The sequence below is a fragment of the Lithobates pipiens genome, unplaced genomic scaffold (assembly GCF_037356315.1).
Source record: "Lithobates pipiens isolate NorthernLeopardFrog02 unplaced genomic scaffold, aLitPip1_a1.2 Scaffold_35, whole genome shotgun sequence".
Lineage (NCBI taxonomy): Eukaryota > Metazoa > Chordata > Amphibia > Anura > Ranidae > Lithobates > Lithobates pipiens.
This window is the reverse complement of record NW_027507811.1, coordinates 11,537,453-11,555,839: the sequence shown is the minus strand read 5'-3', so window position 1 is coordinate 11,555,839 and position 18,387 is coordinate 11,537,453. Positions and strand designations below refer to the sequence as shown.

The window sequence follows — 18,387 nt, the reverse complement described above, 5'->3', positions numbered from 1 at the left end:
GCGTCATCTGAAGCAACAGAGCAGGGGCTGCCAGTCTCAGCGGGGCCCGAGTCTGCGTCAAAGCTCTCCCCGAAGGAGGGGGGGGCAGGGGTTGCTTTCTACCACCTTGCGCCCGCAAACCGCCTCCACCCTGGCAACGAACATTTTCAGGACCGCCAACAAAGCATCCAAAGGCACTGCACTGTTTGTAGATGAGCCGGTTGCAATTGCAGGGAGTTCGGGGGAAGAAACATCAGTTTCTGAAGCCATGCTGACCCACCCGGTCTGAAACCCTTGGTGACTTAGGACAGGTGCACCAGATGTCCTGAGTGAGAAACCATGCTGTTCTGAGCAGCAGGGATCAGCGATGAGTATAAACACAACGCTGGGCAACAACAAAATGGCCACCAGCTGCCCAGTATAAGGGACATAATCACAGGGAAAATGGCCACCAAACTACAGCAAAATGGCTCCTGACCATGCTTTCCACTGAGGCACACCAAACATGGCCGACAAACAACTGTACAGAGGGAGAAGACAGTGAAAATGGGGGCAGAACAGAACTATGGCGGTCAGCATATGCAGACCTCCAGACACCCAGGAACACAGTCACCCAGCGCAGCCCCCCATCCAGGTATGAGCTGCAGGAAGCAGGCTGAGGGGATGTTACTGGAGGGACATAAAGTTCTGTTTTTTCACATGTATAACATGTTCTGCCTAGTCCTCTCCTGAAGGTGGCGTAACAACCTATGGTCAAGATTAATTGAGCTGTGTCAGTCAGTGAACGAAAGCGAAATAAGATCTTATTACCTCCTTTTCTGCCATTTCCAGCAATGTTTCCTCTCTACTTCCTCCAGACTCACCTCTTACCCGGAACTTCCTGTCTGTACCTGACATCACTTCCTGTCTAGTTATAATTGAGATCACCACCTTGTGTAGCTCAGAGGAAATGCAGTGTCTCGAAGTACGAACACGGCCTTGTGCTGTGTATGTACTGTATATCCTTATATATGGGGGTCACCTCCACTCCCAACAAGGGGGAGAGAAATATATATATAATATTCTTAGATTGTAAGCTCAAACGAGCCTTCCGATTCCTCCTGTAATGAATTGTATTGTAACTGTACTGTCTGCCCTCATGTTGTAAAGCGCTGTGTAAACTGTCTGCACTATACAAATCCTGTATAATAAAAATAATATCTTATTACCTCCTCTGTTGCCAGGCTCAACAATATCTCCTCTCTACTCCCTTCCAACTCCCTTCTCACCCGGAACTTCCTGTCTGTATGTGACATCACTTCCTGTCTAGGTCATAGTGACTTCCTGTCTAGGTAGAAGTGAGAAGATCACCACCTTGTGGAGATCAGAGGAGCTGCAGCCCAGAGAAACGTCTCGTAGCGCGAGCAGGGCCTTGTGCTGTGTGTGTGTTCTCTATACCCTAATACACTTGTAGTGATGTGATAATTTCTTTGCCCATTTGCCAAAAAGTGTTTGTTTGCCCCCTTTTCAATATGGCCGCTATGCTCCCTCTCTCTCACCAAGGATGAGGTAAGTGAGTGGAGAGAGAGACATGTAGCAGAAAGAGAACAGTGGATTCTTGCTGAGAGAGAACAGAATGTGTAAGTGCTGCAGTTCCTCCTCACTGGGATATACATAGAGACTGTTAATGATTTCATGTTCCTGTCTGGAAAATACCTTATGTTGGACGGTTCACTGAATGTTATTTCTTCAATACATGGACTTTCAAATACAAAGCTGTGTGGATTACCGTCTATGTGGAGATACATTTCTCAGTTGGGATTTCACTTGCTATTCACAAGCCCCAATTGAGTGGAGGCACTGCGCATGTTAGAGATCCTGCCCTGATCACACAGATTATGAAGAATCTGCTCCTAAATACTCTACAGGAGGCACCGTCATATCTCAGGAGCCGCAGAGTGTGAAAAGAATAGCGCTACACCCTACATTGCCAAAAGTATTGGGACGCCTGCCTTTACACACACATGAACTTTAATAGCATCCCAGTCTTAGTCCGTAGCAGGGGAGGGCTGGCAGCCTTAGGCCTGGGGGGGGAGGGGGGCAAGTCCAGTCAAGTGGCCCATTGAACCAGCGGCTAGCAGGACCCACATGCCAGCTCCCAGCAGGACCCACAGGCCATGCCCAGTTCCCAGCATGGCCAGCTCAGAACCTGACAGCCAGACAGTGTTGAGGGCTATTTCCTATTTTGAGTTTACTGGGTGGGTGGGGTATATGGGGGGGTGGGATGTGGGTGTCAGGGTCTCTCACCTCAGCGATGCTGGTGGCAACTCAGCCTCTTCAGGGGGGTGGGGGGGTGATGACAACTTCAAGTCACTTCCTGTCTCTGCCTGCCGTATGGTTGTAATGAGAAATATACAGCTACATCTCAAAAAAGTGTTTTTTTGTTTTTTCTTTTACTATTTTGGGACAGTTCTCCTTTGATAATAAAAATAAATAAATCAGGAGGCATCAATCACCATTTACCACCAAATGAAAGCCTGATTTGTCCTGAAACAAACGCGGTATAATCCACCTGGAGGCACAAAGCAGTTGTGCTGATATGTACGGATTTACTAACACATGTCAAAGTTGCATAACTGTGCTTAGGCATTAACATTTGTTTTACCCTTAGGTGTGAAGGAGATAACAAAGTGATTTCCTATGACTGTCAGCCCCATCTAGTGGCCATAATGAGGTATCTCTCCTGAACTACCTAAAAATTCCACATTATGGCCACTAGATGGAGCCAATGATCATAGGAAATCACTTTATGAAATAAAATACGACCAGAATTTGTCATAGTACGGCAAATGCTCGTCACACTTGGCCAAAATTTTTTTTTTAACTACTTCCCGACCGCCGGCCGTCAAATGACAGCCAGGCGGCAGCCCTATTGTGGCGGGAGGCCGTCATATGACGGCCTCCCGTATAAACAGGGAATGCGCGCGATCGCGCGCGCACATCCCTGTTTCTTCGGTTGCGGCATGTCACGGAGACACCGCTCGCCACCGAAGGGGGTGAACAGCCATTGGTTATGGCTGTTTACCACGTGACATCACGCCCGATCACAGATGGTCACACCCCCACTGTGCACGGTGCATGCGCGCGATCGCGAGCGAGCTGCGTGTGCACGTCGGTGGCGGCGTGTTCCCTGGGAACACTGCTCGTCACCAACGCTGGTAAACAGCCATTGGCCGGCTGTTTACCCATGTGATCGGCTGTGATCCTTTCACAGTCGTTCACTAAGATCTAAACAAACCACGGTAACGAGATGTTACCGGGTTCTCCTCCTCACACACCGATTGTGTGTGAGGAGGAGATTGCGGTAACATCTCGTTACCGCTTACAGTGTATACCAATCACACTGATTCCCCCCCCATAAAGAGGACCTGTCACCACCCCTCATAGTACCTGTAACTCACAGTCCATCAGAGTACCCGAGTACCTGTCACAGCCCATCAAAGTACCCGAGTACCTGTTACAGTCCATCTGAGTACCTATCACCGCCCTTCAGAGTACCCAAATACCAGTCACCAGGCCATCAGAGAACCTGTCACCAGGCCATCAGAGTACTCAAGTACCTGTCACCAGGCCATCAGAGTACCAGAATACCTATCTGCAGCCCATCAGAGTACCAATTTAAAGCCCATGCCTCATAGAATATATGTTGGGGTGTTTGCTTTCCAAAATGGGGTCATTTTGTGGGTACTTCCATTGTCCTGGTGCTCCAGGACCTTCAAAAGTGTGATGGGTAGGAATGAAATGAGATGTGTCATTTATGCTCCTAGAACGCCTGAAGGTACTACTTCAATGTTCGGCCTCTCCATGTAACCAGGCTGTGTAAAAGTCCGACACATGAGGTATCGCCATACTCGGGAGGAGTACAGAATGTGTTTTAGGGTGTCATTTTTGCTATATACATGCTATGTGTTAGAAATATCTTATAAATTGACAACTTTGTGTAAAAAAAAAATGCGTTTTCATTTTTTTTCCACATTTTCCAAAAACTTCTGGAAAAAAATGAACCGTTCAAAAGACTCATTATGCCTCACAGATTATACGTTGGGGTGTTTGCTTTCCAAAATGGGGTCATTTTATGGGAAATTCCATTGTCCTGGTACTCCAGGGCCTTCAAAAAGTGTAATAGGTGGTTGAGAAATGAGATGTGTCATTTTTGCTCGTAGAACGTCTGAAGGTACTACTTCAATGTTGGGCCTCTGTATGTGGCCAGGCTGTGTAAAAGTCTCACACATGTGGTATCGCCATACTCGGGAAGAGTAGCAGAATGTATTTTGGGGTGTAGTTTGTTGTATGCTTATGCTGTGTGTGAGAAATAACCTGATAATATGACAATTTTGTAAACTAAATAAATAAATAAAATCTTAATTTTGCAAAGAATTGTGGGAAAAAATGACAACTTAAAAAAACTCACTATGCTACTTACTTAATACCTTGGAATGTCTACTTTCTAAAAAGGGGTCATTTGGGGGGTATTTGTACTTTCCTGACTTGTTAGTGTCTCAAGAAATGAGATTCACCAGATGTACTGAAGGCCTGATCAGATGTGATCAATTTTCAGTGATTGGCACCATAGTTTGTAGACTCTATAACTTTCACAAAGACGACCAAATAATATCCACTAATGTGGGTTATTTTTACCAAAGATATGTAGCAGTATAAATTTTGGTCAAAATGTGTGAAGAAAAATTACTAATTAGCAAAAATTTATGACAGAAACAAAGAAAAGGGCATTTTTTTCACAAAATTTACGTTTTATTTTATTTATAGCATAAAAAATAAAAAACCCACTAGTGATTAAATACCACTAAAAGAAAGCTCTATTTTTGTGGAAAAAAGGACGCAAGTTTCATATGGATACAGTGTTGCATGACTGAGTAATTGTCATTCAAACTGTGAGAGCGCTGAAAGCTGAAAATTGGTCTGGTCAGGAAGGTGGTGTAAGTGCACTGTATTGAGGTGGTTAACCTAGACCTGTAAATGTTTATTACATATAGATAGTCTGGTTGAAAAAAAATACACAAGTCCATCTAGTTCAATCAATAGAAAAAAAAAGTTTCCACCACAAAATGTACCAATGAGAGGTAAGGACTCCATTTTTATTTTTCTCCTGCTATCAATGGCCGACACGGTACAACACTTCATCCATGTCTTTGGTGATCTCTGATCTCTTTATCAACTGTTTCTTCCATGATGAAGATCAGCCATGGAGTATATCTGAGGTGTATATCAGGGTGTGCTTCTTCCCCACATGTCCAGCAACATTCATATACAAGACATTTCCCGCACTCACTAATACACCTCAAGGGTTGTGTGGGACCCCTGATGTACAGGAAGACAGGACTTCCGTGAGGAACAATTCCCTCACTCAGGACAGGAATATGACTTCTCCCCCCGTGTGAGATCTCTGATGATTGGAAAGACTGGACTTAACTGAAAAACATTCCCGCACTCAGAACAAGAATACAGCTTCTCCACCGTGTGTGATCTCTGATGTCTGTCAAGATTGGACTTCTGCGAAAACTATTTCCCCCACTCAGGGTATGAATACGGCTTCTCACCCGTGTGCGACCTCTGATGTCTCTTTTGAGTGGACTTGTCTGAAAAACATTTCCCACACTCAGGACAGGATTGCTGTTTTTCCCTCTGCATGAGATCTCTGATGTTTGTAAAGACTGGACTTATCTGAAAAACATTTCCTGCACTCAGAACAAGCATATGGCTTCTCACCCGTGTGAGACCTCTGATGTGTGTCAAGATTTGACTTACTTGAAAAACATTTCCCGCACTCAGGACAGGAATACGGCTTCTCACCCGTGTGCAACATCTGATGTCTGAGAAGACGGGACTTAACCGAAAAACATTTCCCACACTCATGACAGGAATACGGCTTTTTCCCTGTGTGAGATCTCTGATGTATGATAAGATCTGATTTTTGTACAAAACTTTTCCCACACTCTGGACAGGAATGTGGCTTCTCCCCCGTGTGCAACCTTTGATGTGTATCGAGATTTGACTTTCTTGAAAAACATTTCCCGCACTCAGGACAGGAATACGGCTTCTCACCCGTGTGCGACATCTGATGTCTGAGAAGACACGACTTATCTGAAAAAAAATTCCCGCACTCAGGACAGTAGTACGGCTTCTCACCTGTGTGAGACCTCTGATGTCTGAGAAGTTCTGATTTCTGTACAAAACATTTCCCGCACTCAGAACAGGAATACGGCTTCTCACCTGTGTGCAATCTCTGATGTGTATCAAGATGCGACTTAACTGAAAAACATTTCCCGCACTCAGGACAGGAATACGGCTTCTCACCCGTGTGTAATTTCTGATGATAGGAAAGACTGAACTTATCTGAAAAACATTTCCCGCACTCAGGACAAGAATATGGCTTCTCACCTGTGTGCAACCTCTGATGCCTATCAAGATGCGACTTAACTGAAAAATATTTCCCGCACTCAGGACAGGAATACGGCTTCTCACCTGTGTGAGATCTCTGATGTATGACAAAATCTGATTTTTGTACAAAACTTTTCCCACACTCTGGACAGGAATGTGGCCTCTCACCTGTGTGCAACCTCTGATGTGTATCAAGAGTTGACTTACTTGAAAAACATTTCCCACACTCAGGACAGGAATATGGCTTCTCACCCGTATGCAACATCTGATGTCTGAGAAGGCATGACTTAACCGAAAAACATTTCCCACACTCAGGACAAGAATACGGCTTTTCCCCTGTGTGAGATCTCTGATGTAAGACAAGATCTGATTTTTGTACAAAACTTTTCCCGCACACTGGACAGGAATGTGGCTTCTCACCTGTATGAAATTTTTTATGCATATTAAGACTATTCTTAGAATTTAAACATTTCCCACACTCAGTACAGGAAAACCTCTTAACTGGTGGAAGGACGGCACCGTCCCGCACAGTCTGAGGTTCCTCAGGATAAGAGGAATACGATGGTCCGGCACCGTCCCGCACAGTCTGAGGTTCCTCGGGATAAGAGGAATATGATGGTCTGGCACCGTCCCGCACAGTCTGAGGTTCCTCGGGATAAGAGGAATACGATGGTCCAGCACCATCCCGCACAGTGTGAGGTTCCTCAGGATAAGAGGAATACGATGGTCCGGCACCGTCCCGCACAGTCTGAGGTTCCTCGGGATAAGAGGAATACGATGGTCCGGCACCGTCCCGCACAGTCTGAGGTTCCTCGGGATAAGAGGAATACGATGGTCCGGCACCGTCCCGCACAGTCTGAGGTTCCTCGGGATAAGAGGAATACGATGGTCCGGCACCGTCCCGCACAGTCTGAGGTTCCTCGGGATAAGAGGAATACGATGGTCCGGCACCGTCCCGCACAGTCTGAGGTTCCTCAGGATAAGAGGAATACGATGGTCCATCTACACTGTGTGGTGCCGGATGGACATTTGAGGTAGTCGGGTTTTCTCCTGGACTATACTGTGTGATGTCCTCATCTTCTACTTTACAGTCTGGAGACAAAGTGAGACAATTCTCTGAGGTTTTCCTCATCTCCCGTCCATCTACTAAAATAGAAATACAAAGATTATTACTAGACATCAGCTGATTGGTTCCCCTAAACCAGGACTCCGCCCACATCAGGCAGCTTTGTCTCTGAGGATCTTACAATTCCCCCCTCAAGGTAACTAGTAAATGGGTCCTCTGATCTCCTACCAGATCATTTCTTTATTCATGGACCTTAGTCAGAGAGGGAGGAAACAACGAGAACTGTCTTCTATAGGAGTGACAGTGATGAGGGGATTATAGGACGAGTGTCCCCTCCCCCTCTATCACTCATTGCCATCTTCCCAACACAAGAATTCCTGAACTTCCTTATTTAGTCCATGATTTAGTCATGAATAACAGCGGGGCTGAGCCCCACCAGAGGTCAGAGAGTGAGGATGGGGGGAGAACAACCAAGATGAAGACTGGACTGATCCTGAAGACCCCCATCATTGGGTTATTGACTCCTCCCTCATTATCACTTTCTGTTTAACCACTTAAGGACCAGGCCTCTTTTTTTAGATGTGTTGTTTACAAGTTAAAAACATTTTTTTTTTTTGCTAGAAAATTACTTAGAACTCCCAAACATTATAATTTTTTTTTTAACACCCTGTAGAATAAAATGGCAGTCGTTGCAATACTTTCTGCCACACTGTATTTGCACGGCAGTCTTACAAGCACACTTTTTAGCCCAATGTTTTTTTATATTGCGAAAGATAATGTTACGCCGAGTAAATTGATACCCAACATGTCAGCAAACTTTTACCCTTAAAAATCTCTATAGGCAATGTTTAAAAAATTCTACAGTTTCTTGAGTTACAGAGGAGGTCTAGGGCTAGAATTATTGCTCTCGCTCTACCGATCGCAGCGATGCCTCATGTGTGTGGTTTGAATATCGTTTTGATATGCGGGAGCTACTCATGTATGCTTTCGCTTCTGCACAACATAGAATATATAGTGCAGGGGTCAGGAGTATGTAATATAAATCATATAATGTAAGAGTCAGGATTCATAATATTGGTATTCAGTAATCAGTGGAAGATGAAATGTTTACATGAGACAAGTTGCAGAGGTCCCACACCGCTCCTCCCATCTCCTGAGACTGCACTCAGTGACTTGGGTCTGAGACTATACAGCCATATCCCTCCACCCGGGAACAGCAAGGAAAGAAAACAGAGCAAGTGACCCCAGAAGAACTGCAAAGATAGAGATCCTGCTATACCCTGGCATGGGGCAGAAGACCCAAGACACATACCACCGGTGCCTAGGTTGAGCAATGCCTATAGTGAGAGTCAACATTTTGCTGATCCCCAGAATCTCCATAAATCCAGTCTAGATCCATAAATTGTGTCGGCAGCACAGAGAAGGAAGATTATCGGAGAGAAATCCAGGAATACAGGACGGGGAACACAGCTCAGGAAAGTGACCAGGGGATTACAGGCTGATATCACCCAGCCCCCGCCCTACTCTGGACCAATCAGTGAGCAGTATGGGTGGAGGAATGGATTTAGTGTTAATGACCCACCTGTGCTGATCTCTGTAGGAGTGTCCTCCTCTATAAATGTCCCCGTTATTCCATCCTCCTCCATAGACTGCTGATCATCCCTCACATACCTCTCTTCTTCTTCTACTTTAACTTCAACTTCTATATCGATTGGATCTTCACCCTAAACCAAGAAAATGAGAGAGAAAATCATCTGTAAGATAAGAGCTTTAATATTGTGACATCACATAAAAAATCCACACATTGTCTCTGTAAGTGTATGTTCTAGATTCTCCGTCCCACCAACCTTGTAACAGTGGGGGATGGTGTGATCTTCCTGTGTGGAATCCCGGGAATACAGAGGACGGGGACATCTCTCTGGTGGGTTTCTGGTATTAGGCAGCTCCATAATATCCTTGTGTCCTTCTGAAAACTCCTCCATAACCCCATACTCCTCATCCTCCTCTTTAAACTCTTCTTTGATAAAAATATCATCCCCGAGGTTTCCAATCTGCAATATATTATAAAACATTTATTGTAACACACATGCTTGTGCATAATGTATAACTACCAGTGATTGTTCCTCATCTACCTGATGATGGTGGGGGATGGGGAGATCTTCCTGTGTGGAATCCCGGGAATACAGAGGACGGGGACATCTCTCTGGTGGGTTTCTGTTACTTGATTGCTCCATCATGATGTCCTTCAGAAAGCTGCTTCATCACTCCATACTCCTCATCCTCCTCTTTTTACTCTTCTTTAACAACAATATTATCATCCCCGATGTTTCCACTCTGAATATATAATAAAACATTTGTTGTAACAAACATGTTTGTGTATAAATCCTATCGGTGATTGTTACCCATCTACCTGATCATGGTGGGGGATGGTGTGAATGAATATCTGAGACTTGGATCAATATGGAAAAATTTGTTTTCAGGACATTCTTTCTACAAATAAAATTTTCCCTCTTTCTTCCTATTTGAATCTTCTAAAATAAAAACATACATATTCCCATCTCCCACTACTAATAAAAGTCATATAGTCCGTTAGTATAGACTGATGAGGTGAGAAGGTGATTGGTGGGAAAGGTGACACACCAACAAAATGAAGACAATGTTCCGGCCCCGTAACTGGGGGAACGTTCTTTTTTTTTTTTTTTTTTTTTTTTTTTTTTTTTTTGAGCTACTTCAGCGAATTTATCTGCGAGGCGCCAATCAACTTAGCGTTCATTTTAGTTTTCCTCGTCTTAACATCACATCATTGTAGCTCGTCTTTTTAGTAAACCTTATCATTCAAAGACTTTATTCTTTTATACAAAAAAAAAATGCCGCCAAGTTATCCTGTACTATCCCTTTAGATTTATCCCTTATCATCCTTCGCCCTATTTCTTCACTTTATTTTCCCCTCTCCCCCCAATCCCTCTCATTTTCAAATTCATTATGGGTAAAAGAGAAGGAGGAAGCAACCCATATCCTACAGCAATACATCAAATGTCTGCTCTCGTTCGGGCTTCCTCTTCTCTTTGTCCCTTTATACTCTCATCTATCCCCACCCTCCCCCCTCTCTGTTCCTGGTTACTTTCCCTCAGGGTTCTGCTTTAGACCTCACTTCCACCTTTCCTTTCCCGTTGTTATTCCTGCGTTATTTCCTCCACGTATCGCCATGATTTTTTACATTTTTCCCAGAGATCCCATTTCCTGTCCCTCTCCTCCTTTATGGCTGGTTCCTCATCTCCGCCCTCCCCACTTTCCATATGTTGTATTTCGGTTACCCGACGAATCCAATCCTGGATTTTGGGACTTTCTTTCTCTCGCCATTTTCTCGGGATAAGATTTTTTGCAGTATCAAGTAATATAGGGACTAATGATGCTTTGTATTGGTTTATTGTCTCCTCTGTCCCATGGAATAACACCATCCATGGGTCCTCTCTGACCACTTTTCCCGTTACCACCTTTATTAATTCAATTATCTTCTTCCAGTATTCTTTGATTTTAAAACAATCCCACCATATATGGCCCATACTCCCGATAGACTTACATCCTCGCCAGCACTCCGGCGATTGGTCATTTCTGAACCTACTTAATTTGTCAGGGGTGGTATACCATCTTGCTATACATTTGTAATTTGTTTCTATCAGTTTACTCCCTCCCCCCGCATAGTGAATTAATGTTAGTATTTTCTTTCTGTTTTGAGTGTTACATTGTACCCCCAATTCTTTTTCCCACTTTTTAAAGAATGCCGGTTCATCCAGTTCATCCCCCTCTGAGATTATTTTATAAATCAAACCAATATTTTTTCTTTTTTTTGTTAGTTTATCCTTCTGACATAATTGTTCAAAAGGTCTTAGTTCTTCTTTACTCCGTAAGGGATGGGTTAGCTTTGAGACAAATGTTCGTAACTGGAGGTACCGCCATTCATCAATCCTCAGTAACTCTGTGTCTTCTCTTAGTGCTTGAAAAGTGCTTAAATTATCTTCTACTAAAATGTCTTTTAGTTGTGCATTATCTTTTAGTATCCAGTTTCCCCCTATTTCTCATTGTCCTGGTGGAAAATAATCGTTATCTTTCAAAAAAATCAACGGTGAGTTATATCCCCATTTTTTTTGCGTGTGTATTTGGTCCCATAGTTTAAAAACTTGTCGTGTAATCTTGTGAGTATTTAAACCCAGTGTCCTATATTGTGGCGGATTCCAAATTATTCTTCCTAAATGTGTTTGTGAGAGCGTGATTTCTATGCCTACCCATCTTTTATCATTTACCTCTTTCGCCCACTCTACCACCCGTGACAAAACTACTGCATTATAGTATCTTTTTATATCCGGGGCTGCCACTCCCCCTTGTTCTTTCCCTCTCCTTAGTACCGCGTACGAGATTCTCGGTTTTTTATTTTGCCATATAGACTTCGAAATTATCTTCCTTAAAACTACAAAATAGGTCGCAGGAAGTGCGATGGGCATCATTTGAAATTTATATATTATCTTCGGGACTAAAATCATTTTTACCACATTTATCCGACCTAACCACGAAAGAGGGCTAGATGAAATTTTATTTATTTCGCTCTTAATTTCCTCTAGTAAAGGGATATAGTTTTTCAGGTATATTTTTCTTAAGGTGTTCGACAGGAGGACCCCCAAATATTTAATTTCTTTACGCCAGGGGAAGAAGAATTGTGCACGTAATCTCTCCTCTTCTTGTTTACAAATATTTATGTTTAAAACTTCTGATTTTCCAAGGTTAATTTTTAGATTAGAAATTTGTCCAAAATCTTCCAGTGTCTTTAGCAGGTTCGGGATCGTTATCCTGGGGTTTGTAATAAAGAAGAGCACATCGTCCGCATAAGCGGCTAATTTGTGCTCCTCTTCCCCTATTCTAATCCCCGTGATGTCTGGGTTATTATGGATTGCAGCCAGCAAAGGTTCAAGGGAAATCGCAAACAGCAGGGGCGACAATGGACACCCCTGTCTGGTCCCATTACCCATTTGCAGCAGGGTGGAAGATTCTCCATTGACCTTAACCGTCGCTTGTGGGTTCTTGCGGGATCCTCGGGCCCACCCCCATCTCTTCTAATGTTTCTAGCATGAGTCCCCAGTCTACCCTGTCAAAGGCTTTTTCAGCGTCAATTGACAGGAATAGACCTGGGGACCCACTGTCTTTTAAAGCTTGGATGAGGAGCAATGCCCTTATTCCATTGTCCCTGCCCTCTCTCTCCGGGATAAACCCGACTTGATCCGGATGTATCAGTTTTGTCATGTTTCTTTTTAATCTTGCTGCTATTACTTTAGCATATAATTTTACATCTGTATTTAGCAGAGCGATCGGCCTATAATTACCACATAGTGTTTGGTCTTTCTCCTCTTTCGGGATCAAAGTGATCGCGGCCCGCAATGTTTCTCTCCCCATGTCATATTCAGTGCCTATTCCGTTGATGTATTTGCATAAATGGGGGACTAAGGATTCCTTAAATTTTTTATAATACGAGATTACGAACCCATCTGGGCCCGGGCTTTTCCCTGAGGCTGTCTCTTTTAAGGCCTTATAGATTTCATCTTCACTGATGGGACTCTCCCTATCCTCCCTCTCCCCGTCTTTCAGGCGGGGTACTTTGGCTTTACGCATAAATTCTTTCATTTTCTCCTTTTGCCCTTTTCCCTGTTCCCCTTTCTTTTCCACATTATACAAGGCTTCATAGTAGTTTGAATACTTCTGCTATTTCCCTAGAGGTGTATGCCATTTTACCATTCTTATCCTTTATTTTGTCGATAAAATTAACCCCTCTTTTACTTTTCACTTGTCTCGCTAGGTTTTTTCCTATTTTATTTTCCCCGTAATACCTTTCTCTGACTCTGCCTAAAGATACCCTTCTAGTTTCTTCCTCATAAATATCTTTAAGTTCCTCTCTCTTATTGATCAGTCGATGAAAGATCTCTTGTTGTTGGCCCCCTTGCTTTTTATGCTCCTGTTCCAGACTGTGGACCTCTCTCATTAACTTCTCCTTTTCTTCTTTTCTTTCCTTTTTTTTCCTGGTCCCTATAGAGATGAGGACACCCCTGACATAAGCCTTATGGCCCTCCCAGAGGGCGGCACCCGACACCTCCTCTATACCATTTGTCCTAAAATAAAATTCTATCTCTTTCTGTATTATTTCCGCCGTTTTCTTATCCCAAAGGAGCTCCTCGTTTAACCTCCAAGTAAAGGGGCGTCTCTGTATCCCGGGTATCCTCAACCTCATTACTACTGGAGAATGGTCTGAAAAAGTTGCTATTTCTATTTTTGTTTCCGTGACTGACTCCAATAACCTATGTTCGACCAGAATGTAGTCCAGCCTGGTATACGTCCCGTGCACTGGGGAAAAAAACGTGTAGTCTTTTATTTTTTCATGCTGTATCCTCCATACGTCTATCAGTTGGCTTCGCTTCAACTGAAGCTTTACTTTTTTTATATTTCTCACACTCCTCCCCTTTGCACCGAACGTACTATCAGATGCTGGATCCAAACAGAAATTAAGGTCCCCTGCCACTATTACATCTCCTTTCTTGAACTCCGCTAATCTCCCCATTATTTGTATCATATATCTCTCTGGATTTTTATTTGGGCAGTATATATTAGCTAGGGTGATCTTTCTATCTCCTATTTTCCCGTTCAAAAATAGATATCGCCCCTCTGGGTCGGTCAGCCTATCGAACACCTCATATTTAATACCCTTCTCGAACCCAATAGCCACTCCCTTAGCCCTCCTAATTGGTGAGTCTCCATAAATCCAGATTGGATAATTTTCGGAGTACAGTTTCACGTTTGTATCTTGCGTTAAGTACGTCTCTTGTAGAAAAATTATTTCTGCTTTATATTGTTGTAGTTCTTTTAAAAGCTTAAATCTCTTATCTGGCGAATTCAGACCCTTCACATTGTATGACACGAATTTTATCTCAGCCATCCAATCCTTCTCTGGGAGCATTTACTCTGCACCTTATGGCATACCTTAGGACCCCCCCAGGAACATTTCCCCCCCTTACCCCCCCTCCCCCCATCCCTTCCTACCCTCCCCCCGCCTCCCGCCCTCCCGGCCCATTCTGGGCCTCTGCTTTGCATAGTGAGTATTACTCCTTCTGCAAGCCCAATCTCCTAGGGTATGACCTTGACTGCGTCCCCTCTCCTCCCACCTCCCCATAGGCCCCAATCCCCCTCTTTTCCCCCCAACCGCTCCTCCCCCCCCCCCTGCCCCAAGATCAAAAAAAAAAAAAAACATCAGGAAAAACAGGAAAAGACAGTTATACCTCTGCTAAGTTACATACAGTTCCCCCTTCCTGTACCTCTCAGTCCCTACACCTCCCAAGGGTCTAACGGGATCAGGGGGATTGGAATTCCTATTTTGTTACAGAAGTCCTCTATTTCATCTAGGGTTTTAAGCTTAAGCGTCCTCCCCTCCTTCTGCACTAAAAGCGCTGCCGAAAAACCCCAGCTATATTTTACGTTTGCGCTTCTCAATTGGTCCAATAAAGGCTTTAGTCTTCTTCTACGTGCCAGGGTTCCCGGTGCCAGGTCCTGAAAGACCTGTAACGTTGATCCTTCATATTGAATTGGGGCTAGACCTCTGAGCTTACTCCAAATCTTAGCCTTTTCTTCGTATAGCTGGAACTTTATTATTACATCCCTCGGGACCTCTTCCCTCAACCCTTGAGGTTTCCTTATTCTGAGCGCACGTTCTAGCTTTAACTCTGTCCCTTCTTCTCTTCCCAGTAAGGGATTAAATATCTTTCCAATTTTTGTACCCAGTTCTTCTCCCTGTTGCTCTGGTAATGATCTAATTCTCAGGTTTTGTCTTCGATTTTGATTTTCCTGTTCCTCCATCTTATATCGGATCTCTCTATGCGCTTCCTGCGAATTCTTTACTTGTGTTTTTAAGTCCAGTATTTCCCTGGCCTGTCTTCCTGTTTGTTCCTCCATTTCCTCCACTCGCTTCAATAAGTGCCCCATGTCCTTCCTTACAGTTAAGATCTCCGCTTTAATTATGTTTTCTAGTTTCAGGAACATTTCCTGCATTTCCCCCTTTGTGGGTATCTGAGAGGAGCTCCCTTCTTGCCTTCTTCCACTCTCCTGATCTATCTCTTCTCCAGAGGAGTCTCCCCTTGCCCCCTCCGGTTTTCCAACCTCCTTCCTCCGCTCTCTCACCCCTCTTTGATTTCCCTCGAGACCCGGGCTTTTTTGACTTGTTTCTTTTAAATATTTTTGAATTGAACTAGAGTTCAAACTCTCCCTTGAGTTTTTGGGCTCGTTCGTTCTAGGGTTTTTTCCCTTCATGTTCTCCTTTATCTTTCTTTTCCCCAGGATTTCCCAGGGTCCTCCTTCCAAGAGATTCTCTTATTGGGGGTTTCTCTTGTACTGTTACCACGCTACCTCTAATTTTTAAACTTCAAAGATCGTAATTAAGGTAGCTTACATAAATACAGGCACTGTCCTTTTAATTACTTTTATTCCACCTTTGCGGTATGATTAGACCACCATGTCGGGGAGAAGGATTACAAAGACCTCAGCCCAGTGTACTTTAAGCCCGGGTTCCTGAGTCCCAACTTTGGTTTGCAAACAAATACCTCCTTCTCTCTTCCGGTTCTCTGTGTTTTTTCTTGTTTTGGCAGTTCCTGCCCTGGAATTTTCTCTTATACTATCACTACCACACTTCAGGTTTGCAGGCTTTATCTACCATATTTATTATAGCTCCCATATGGAAATGAACTGTGGAATATGGTACCGTCCCTTTAATTCACTTCTGCAAACCGTAGGAAAGAGAGAGAGAGGAGGGAAGATACTGAAGCAACCAGACACAGTTGGGACAAAAACAAAACGAAATTTCAGACAAATGCAAAGATCCAAACCCTCGTGTGTTTACACCTCTGTCTCCTGAGAACGGGATCTGTATTACCAGGGTTGCCACTTCTTCCCTTACAGGCTTCAGCAATATCACTTCTCTTGTCTCATAACACTGTTCGTCTGATACTGCATTTATCTGCCAGCACGTTCAGTCACATCTACAACATAAGCCAAGAGGAAAGATCTGACCTTATATCCCCTCCTCTGTGTCCTCACAGAGGAGACCGGGGATCGTTGAGGGTTCACGGGGGTTCCGGGGGAGGCACCGCTACCTCCAGGAGAAAATCCTACCTCCCGTCTGCCTTGATCCTGTTCCCCGATCTTGCCGCTCGTGCCGCTACTCACTTCAAACACTCCCGCCCTGCTCACACCAAAGCGGGAGGTTGTTCGGGCAGGACAGCCACTGATCTATTGCTCGCCGTAAACGGGGCTCGAGGGGGGGGACGGGGCTGAAGGTCAGCGCGGCTGCTCGTTCCTCACGCCGGAGCAGAGCACCTTCTCACTGTGCTCACCTCCGGCTTACTCCTCGGGACCTCCACCATCTCCCACGAGGACGCCGCAGTCAGGCCCCTCCCCTCACCTCTCTCACATCCGCATCCTCCCTCTGTGGTTCCAACCCCAGCAGGGAAGGATTTAACCTCCTGGGGGAACGTTCTGATCCTGAAGGAATTAATTGCAGTTTGTAGGCCATGTATGGTCAGGATGGTCATTGTCTTGTCTATTTATTGTCAGTGCTGTTTGTTTAGAGGAACATATTACTAGAATTTATCTCCAAAATGAAGGAAATGTTGCGGCCCCATAGGTGAGAAAATGTTCTGCCCCTGAAGGGGTTAATCTAGGTTTCCACACTATATATGTGTGTATCATCATCTGCTGGAGATAAGCCTCAGCCCTATTAGGTATTGACCTTGAGAAATATCCCATTATACATAGAACTATAGTGGTCCACATCTCAATAGGAAAAAACTTACAATAGCCAACCTCTGGAAATCTACAGAAGCACCCGACCTATCTACTGTTATAACCAGACTGAATACACAAGCACAATTTGAATCAATGCTTGCTTACAAAAATCATTCCATTACCACATTTAGTAAAAAAATGGAAGACTTGGATATCCCACCCTGGAGCCTCCAATTATTTAAAAGAATGAAAATTCTAACTTACCCCACAGCCTGAAATAATCTGTTCAATGAACTAAGTAATAGGCGGATGTAGAACATTATCTATGTTATCCTCTACTCCCTGAATTTCCTATATTGTTACCCTCCCCCTTCCCAATGTTATTCCCTTACTTATAGCTGTACAGGCTGACTAGCGGCTCAATGTGGTGACCTCCCAGACCTACAGCATGAACCCATTCGGTGGTAGGCTGGATTGGGCCATCAAGATTTTAACGAAGCCTATTTTATATGCCTTTACAATGTTTTTTTTTTTTATTACAATGCTATGTACCATTTGCAACAATCTTAATTGTTATGTTCTCTTTTGATAAAATAAAAAATGTATGGATAAAAAAAAACATGTCACAGTGACTATGGAGGAAGAGGATGGACATGACGGGGGGGGGGTTACTGGGTGTATATAGAAAATAATATCTTATTACCTCCTTTTCTGCCATTTCCAGCAATGTCTCCTCTCTACTTCCTCCAGACTCACCTCTCACCCGGAACTTCCTGTCTGTACCTGACATCACTTCCTGTCTAAGTAGAAGTGAGATCCCCACCTTGTGGAGCTCAGAGGAAATGCAGTGTCTCGAAGTATGAACACGCCCTTGTTCTGTCTGTGTGTGCACTGTATAGCCTTATAGATGGAGTCACCTCCACTCCCACTAAGCTGGAGAGAAATATATATATATAATATTCTTAGATTGTAAACTCTAACGAGCTGAGCCCTCCGATTCCTCCTGTATTGAATTGTATTGTAACTGTACTGTCTGCCCTCGTGTTGTAAAGTGCTGTGTAATCTGTCCGCACTATACAAATCCTGTATTATAATAA

General features: G+C 43.9%; 1 protein-coding gene across 1 annotated transcript in view; it reads right to left on the bottom strand.

The window, feature by feature from the left end:
• LOC143955487 (uncharacterized) overlaps positions 1-18,387 on the bottom strand; it is a 118,365-nt gene that overhangs the window by 69,258 nt on the left and 30,720 nt on the right. Inside the window, 4 exon segments of the mRNA XM_077465526.1 lie at positions 5,643-7,563; positions 9,066-9,207; positions 9,331-9,534; positions 17,359-17,416. Coding sequence (XP_077321652.1) covers positions 5,643-7,563; positions 9,066-9,207; positions 9,331-9,534; positions 17,359-17,416 — 2,325 coding nt within the window.